The sequence below is a fragment of the Chondrus crispus genome, genomic scaffold (genome assembly GCF_000350225.1).
Source record: "Chondrus crispus Stackhouse genomic scaffold, scaffold_27, whole genome shotgun sequence".
Taxonomy (NCBI): domain Eukaryota; phylum Rhodophyta; class Florideophyceae; order Gigartinales; family Gigartinaceae; genus Chondrus; species Chondrus crispus.
Genome location: NW_005179169.1, coordinates 148,133 through 155,452, shown reverse-complemented (window position 1 = coordinate 155,452; position 7,320 = coordinate 148,133). Strand labels below are relative to the sequence as shown.

At 48.9% G+C, this 7,320-nt stretch overlaps 1 protein-coding gene across 1 annotated transcript; it reads left to right on the top strand.

Moving 5' to 3' along the window:
* The first annotated feature begins 542 nt into the window (after positions 1 to 542).
* Positions 543 to 1,439, top strand: CHC_T00005108001 (hypothetical protein). The gene has a single exon (XM_005716909.1). The coding sequence runs from the start codon at positions 543 to 545 to the stop codon at positions 1,437 to 1,439; it is 897 nt and encodes a 298-aa protein (XP_005716966.1).
* The last annotated feature ends 5,881 nt before the right edge of the window (positions 1,440 to 7,320 follow it).

The window sequence follows — 7,320 nt, the reverse complement described above, 5'->3', positions numbered from 1 at the left end:
GCGCGGGAAGGCCTTCCACTAACGACAAATCCTGTGGCTAATCCCCTAATCCCCTCCTTCGCGATCATACACGTCCATAATGTAAATCGGGATCCATATTCCGCATCGGGATCATGATCAAGTTTTGAACAAGTTTTGAAGAAATCCCTTTTGGTCGTCCACTCGCTCCTTTTGTTTTGATTGTGTACATCATCTTCACACGCGTTCCCCCCGCATTCCCGTGAAATGCTCCAAGAAAGTAAGATTATGAACGTCATCAAGCGCAAATTGGTCCGGAAAGCTCTGGAAATGATCAAGGGGATCATGAAGAAGGACGATGAGGAGCCCGAGGCAGAAGAAGAATCAGACGAGTCGAGTGATGAAAAGACGAACGAGAAGAAGGCCAAGCCCTGCATCCAATTTTGGAATAAGTTTCGTAAGAGCATTAAGCTCGGTTTCATTGAAGATAGCGCAAACAGAGCTCGACTTGCGAAGCTCCTCCGCTTCCGCACTTCGAAAACTGACAACAAGACCCCAATGATTGGGCATCTCTCGATCAATACATGGAGCGCATGAAGGAAGATCAAGATCAGATCTATTATCACTCTGGTGCAGATCTCGAATCCGTCAAGGATAGTCCATTCCTCGAGAAACTGATCAAAAAAGGGTATGAGGTTCTCTATTTGACACAGGCCATTGACGAGAACATGATCACCCAGTTGCTTGACTACGAAGGCACGAAGTTCATGTCAATTTCGAAAGACAACTTCAAATTTGGTGAGAAAGATCAAAAAGAAGAGAAGGAGAAGAACAAGGCTCTGAAGAAAATGTACAAGCCGCTGACGAAATTCCTGAAAAAGAAGTTGGGAGACAAGGTCTCCAAGGTGAGACTATCAAACCGGCTCAGTGATACAGTGTGTGTGTTGGCATCGGACCAGTACGGTTATTCGGCGAGAATGGAAATAATTATGAGAGCGCAAGCATTCGCGGACCCCGACAGTTTCGGATACATGACGCCAAAGAGTAAGATTATGGAGCTTAATGCACACCACCCGATCACAAAAGAGATGCTTCGCCTTGTAGAAAGCGGAGAGTACGATGAAAGGGCAGCCGAGCTTGGGCATCTTGTGTACGACACTGCGCTAGTTGCATCCGGATATGTAATGCGGGACAGTGACTACAAGAGCTACGCAGACAGAATGTACAAGTGGATTGGTGAGAGTGTTGGCGTGGATCCGAGTGCGCCTATAGTGGAAGAGTACCCCGAGGAGGAGAAGGCTGACTCAGAGGAGGAGAAGTCTGATGGTGACGCAAATTTGAAGGAGGCATCTAGTAGTAGCGCAGACCCTGCTTCTGAAGACCACAGTGAGGATTCTTCTGCGGACTATGATGAGTTGTTGTACCGTAGTCGAACAAGAGTGGAGGATGAGGTATTTATGGCTACGGTTTCCGTCTTTTAAGTCGGAGAGGAGATTAGCGGATGTGACCCGATTTCGATTTGCTTTTTGGGGTTTAGCGAGCGATGGTAGTATCGTGATGACGTGACGGGTCGCGGAAGGATGGACCCAGCCGTGTATACCGCCTGCCAGACGTTCTGCAAGCTAACCTGTCGTGTTATCTCTCGTATCGGAGCGAGTCGCCTCGCTCTAAGTTTTTTGTGGACACAAAGAAAGTTGGTCTCTACCACTTTCACGGAATCCATGTGAACACGCAAGGTCGCTGGGACAGCCGTAATAAAGGCTACGAGTTTCTTATTGGACTTGACACGGACGCCCACATGCCAAGTTGGATGCTATCCGGGTGGAAGCAAAGCCCACCTCAAAAACTCCCTCGAATAATCAAAGCGGAACATGGCATCTCCGTCCTCAACGTAGTTTTCATTCAAAAGACGATACGCTTCTTCGAGTTGCTTGTCATCGGTGACATCTATGTCTGACCACTCGAAAGAGTCAATCAGGTTGTAAGGTTTTTTCGATACCTGGTCAACCGTTTTAGTCTCAATGGCCTCACCATGATCACCAAGCAGGTCGAGTTGATCGTCCTGTCCCATCTGGGGGATCGGTTGTGTTTTCCAAAATTTATATTCTTTTTCGGCAGGCTTGCCATCGACGCCGGCAACGCTCATCGTTCCCATCAACTCCGCAAGCTTCGCCCTCGCATCGCTCCAAGAAAGCTCAACCTCCTTGTACGTGTTCTTTCTTTCTGTAGGCGGCTTGTCGCCGGTGTCTTTCTCTGCCATCGCAGTCCTGAGAGAGTGTGTTATTCAATTGAGATCGCCACGAGAGTTGATAGTGGCTGGAATCGTTCAGAAAGCGCATGCGAGGGCAGTGGTCATGCGACAGCGAGGGCGTGGCTTGCGTGAGAGGGCGCAGAGAAAGACAGAAGCAGAGAAGGACGGAAGGAGATGCGAGGGCAGTGGTCATGGTGGATTAGTGAGGGGAAAGAAAGAGGAGGTTGGGGGATACCGGAGTAAACAACGGTGGACAGAGAAAGGCAGAGTTAATACCCTGTACTGTAGTGTGTATCCGACTGACCAAGCTTATCATACCTCAACAGATCCGACAAATTTAATAATTTTTCATCATTTAGCCGACACGAATTCTTCTGAAAGAATACTTCAAGACAGCCATATCGCACTTGAACGGTGGGGTTGTCAATGAAATACCTTGTAAATCACGAAGAAGCCATTTTCAACTTCGTACTACAAAGAAAAACTGCTTACAGTGAAGATTTCCAGGTTCTGCTTCACTTTTAGAGGTAGAACTTGTCTCCACAACAAACGATTTGTGCTGATTGTGTCAAGGGCTATGTGGAGTACCCAGTACTCAAATCAGAACTAAAAAACAAGCAAGGAGTTCGAAGAAAAATCCCTTTGTCCTCAAATTTTGTCCTCACGGTCGGGTAGACACTAGCAGACCGCCACTTGTAATGTAATTATTTGGTGTGCAAAATCTAAACCGCCAGGCCTGGGGACCCCTGCGCACTGTTCCTTCAACAACATCCTACACTCTCACTTCTTCCAACACCATAATCCACACGAAAATATCGGGCGACAGCACCACCGTTCCTCATATGTCAGGTCGAAGAAAGAGACGTCGTACGATGGGCACTAATTGGATGGACAACGTCCCTAACTTGCCAGACCTGGCAGCCCTGTTCCATGACGTTCATACACGACCAGGATGCGATCTCGATGGGGATGCAGATGCGGCCGCACTTATGGAAGCAGAAGAAACCCCAGCTCTCGAGCTTCCGGAAACTGGCGAAGCGGCTGATATTTTGGGAGTGTTGAATGGGCACGCTTCGTCGAACAATCAGACTGGAGATCATGGTACTAGATCGAAGATAAAGGGCTCGGAACATCGAGAAACGGTTGTCGTCGAAGAAGGAATAGATCTTGTCGACTATGATGAGGGCCACTTCCCAGAACTTGGCGACTCGGAACAATTCGCTCCCGAGAGCGATCCAAACGGCGTTTTAGTGGGAAATGACAATATCATTGTTCCAAGTATTTATGAAGAGAGCTGTGAGGGGATGGAGTGCCTTCCGAGTTTATCAAGTGACGATCCCGAAATGGGAAGCAGGCTGGACAGCCAGAAAGTTTTGCGAATATTTCTATCGTCTCGGAAGCTTTTCGAACCATGGTACAACCTTTTGGGCTTCGTAATAGTTTGCGGTAGCGTCCGCTATACGGTCAAACAGTATAACCTCCTGAGAGATATACTGTCTTGGGTTTCTCCTTCTATTAAGTTCCCATCTTATTCCACCGTGCAGAGGACTCTCTTTCCGCATGCTTTGAAGTATCTTTTTCCCAAGAGTGACCTCAAGTACTTTGTCGTCCGACGAAAGAAGAAGGCATTCAACCGAACGTCATTGGTTGAAAATTTGGGGGGTAACGAGGAGACCGCATCGCAATATTCGAACGGGTCTAAAACTCCTGTTCGTATCGTTCCACCAAGTGAATGGGCGAAAGTGGACATCATGATAGCTCCGTTCTTCAACTCAATGTATCCGAAATCAAGTCGATGGCATGGTGGTGTGGCGGACGCAGAATGCATAGAAAGCTCGAAGCTGGTTGCAGAGCGGCAGATAATATCGGAAGCTACGACAGCACTTTACGTCCACAATGGTTCATGTACTGTGCAGGCATTCCCGGGTGCCGTGATTCGACTGGAACTGTCAAAACTGCTTCCATCACGTTTGTCACTTGACGTGCGCAATCTGGGCTATCGTGTTCATGAGAACGCAGAGAATAACTTTGTAATGAAGTGTATAATTTCAGCCGTGTGGTGCGTGGGAAGTGAGGGAAATGTTACAAGAAGCGCCAACATGGCGATGAAGGTTCTCCGTGGCGTGGAGAATTGCCTGGCCAGGCAGTTTTGTACAGCACCGCCATTGGAAAAGTATAATAGATCTGTGAGGCGTAGAGATGGAAGGATAGATTTTGAAGCAAGGGCTCGTTCTTCGAAGAAGGTGTTGCCTGGGGATATTTGTACCCTCCTTCGACCTACAGAAAGTGAAGCAGTGGCAACGTCGAGAATGTGTATGTTGGTTTCTAGGTTTTGGAAACACAAGGAAGGTCTCACCTCAGACACTTTGTTTTGGTTTCAAAACATGAGTACAAACGGGGCCGGTCAGCGTTTCAATGATGGTGGCGATGGAACTCCAGACAAACCCTTTCGTCTGCTCGGTACTCAGCATTTGAAAGGGCTGCCTTTCCTCCTCCAAGAGCCCAAAATATCGGGACGCACCCGCAACATTGACAGAAGAATGCAAAACAGCGGCCGCTTAATGGATGGAACAAAGTTCGTGGTCTATCGCGCTCTCCTATACTGCGATGACTTTTCCCCATTCTCTTCATTGTATCCGCAGGGTTCAGCAGGTGGATGCTACATGATCCCGCTTGGACTACCACCGCGAAGTCGTAACACGCGATCGTCTGTCAGAATCATTGGATTAACCCCTCCAGGTGTATCAACGAACAATATACTGCTCTCAATCATTCCAGACTTGGTTAAGTGTACAACAGAAGGTGTGGAAGCACACACGCCTACCGGCGAGAGAGTAAGAATCTTTGTCGACGTGGTGGGTTTTGTGGCTGACTATCCAGCGGCCGCTGAAACATTGGATGTTATGGGACATACAGCAAATACGCCCTGCACTCTTTGTACATTTCGGAAGAACACCGGCGTCGGTGAGAGCGGATACGGCTATACAACAAAAGTACATGCACACCGCACGGCGTCCTTGAGGTGCATGGAACGCCATGAAGCTCTTCGCAACAGCGAAATTGACAGTCGAGACACAAACCGGCTTGGTATGAAAGACAGCAACAAGGTTAGTGACGAAAGTTCTCCTCTTCTTGCATTGCAAAGGGAACTTGAGCGCGTACGCGTTGACATACCGTTAACAAGCGATGGAAAGCGTGTGGTGTCAGGACGTTTTGAGGCATATCGCTGCAACGTCGTCGCGCCTGACCATTTGCTGGCCGGTCTCGCGAAGAACGTTATCGAGGTAGGCTTCCACGTGATTAACCGACAAGGAAACGCGGCCGCGTTCAGGGCAAAAGCTGACATGGCAATATGTGGAGCCCTCCGAGACAATGGGTTGAAGAGGCAATCATCAGTTTTTAGTTCCAAGAATGAACTCAATTCCATGACTCTGTCAGGTGTGTTCTGTGCCCTTCTCGTGTGCGTTCCGGTTTTCTACCAACTGTTCCCGGGGATCCAGAGTGAAGAAACCACTGTTGTGTTGGATCTATTGACGCAATTGCAGGAATTGATTGCGTTGACGTACTGGTGGCCATCGGAAGAGGCGGATGGTGTCTCAGATTATTTGTATGTGACAAGTGATAATGGAGCTCAATACCATGCAGACTTGCTGGAAAGGGCTGAGAAGTATGTGACTGAGGCAGACAAGTTTTGCGCAAATTATTGCCAAGGAGTGGGTAAAGGTCGCCCCAGCTTGGACAAGCCGAACCTGCACAGGTTAATCGAGTTGTACAACCACACAATTCCTGCCTTCGGGCATGTACGTCACTTTATGGAACTGGTGTTCGAGAATGCTCATCAACCTTTGAAGAGGTGCATAGTCCGGGGTAATCACCAAAAAGGACATTTGGCGGCCGTGGGTCATTGTTTGGGGAATGATTGGCAAGGGCGGTTGGCGTTGCTGTCCAGCACTATGACACAAACTTCGGATGCCGGACTGAAGATGGAATGCAGGAGAGGCCTTCGACGCTTGCTTCTCGGCGAAGCTTGCAACGAGTTGTCACAGGCTTCGGATGAATTGAAGGGATTCCTGAAGGACACAGATGTTAGTATATCTGATTTATTTGTCAAACCGTTGATGGACGAGATGCGGTCGAATGGGAAGGTCAACCCCGCTTGGACGGGAGATTCCGTACGATGGGAGGGGAATTGTGAAAAGGATGTCAATGAGCTGTCCAGCTGTTGCATATCAGAAACAGAAACAATAGAGTCATCTGAGCTTTTGTCGCAGCTTTTGTCACGGGCTACAAACATCCTGGAAAATCTCCGTCCAGAATTTGATACGTCAAAGAAGTCAGAAGTCAAGTTGTTCTCGTCTGCTCGGCGCGTTCGCAGAAGCTACTTGAGTGCGTCCCCACGGACGTACTCGCATGACACGATTGAGCCGGGGTGTGTCGTCCAGGTTATGTTACCGCGCGGAGGGACGAAGAGATTGCTTTTGCATGCAAATGGGGCGGTCGGATCGTCATTGAACCTGTTCGCTGTTGTTGGGGTCTTGCAGAGAGAGGACGAGAGTCCTCACGCGGCTGTCGTAAGATGCAGAGTGGATGATCGTAAAACTCTGAGGATATCCGCGGAACTGAACTCAGAGTCTATACAGGTGCTCTGTCTCACTGATGGCGTCCGTCGCGTGGCGCTGTACCACGCCTGCTCAGCAAACTCCTGTCACGTATCGAGGGACAACTCCATCAAACACTCTGCCAATGTTTTGGGTGGCGGGGCATTCTACTTTCAGACGAGGAGAAAAGGTTACCCTGCAAGAATGGCATGAAGGGAATAGGGACCTGGTGTTTCAGACGCTGGAAAACCTGATTATTCGCGGAGTGGCGTTTTCTACTGGAAAATTATCAGATTTCAGCACCCATCCCATCTGAATTGAAATTGGGCGGACTTCTGGTTACACGTCTCGCCGATCCCGTCAACAGTTGGACACCTCGCTCTTCCTTGGCCAATCTACTGCTGACCGAAGGTATCTTTGGACACAAACAACCACGCAGTTCGTTTCGCGTATGAGGGCGCAAGATCGATGCCATAGGGTCACGGCGGGCCCGCTTGTGGTGTATGGGTGATC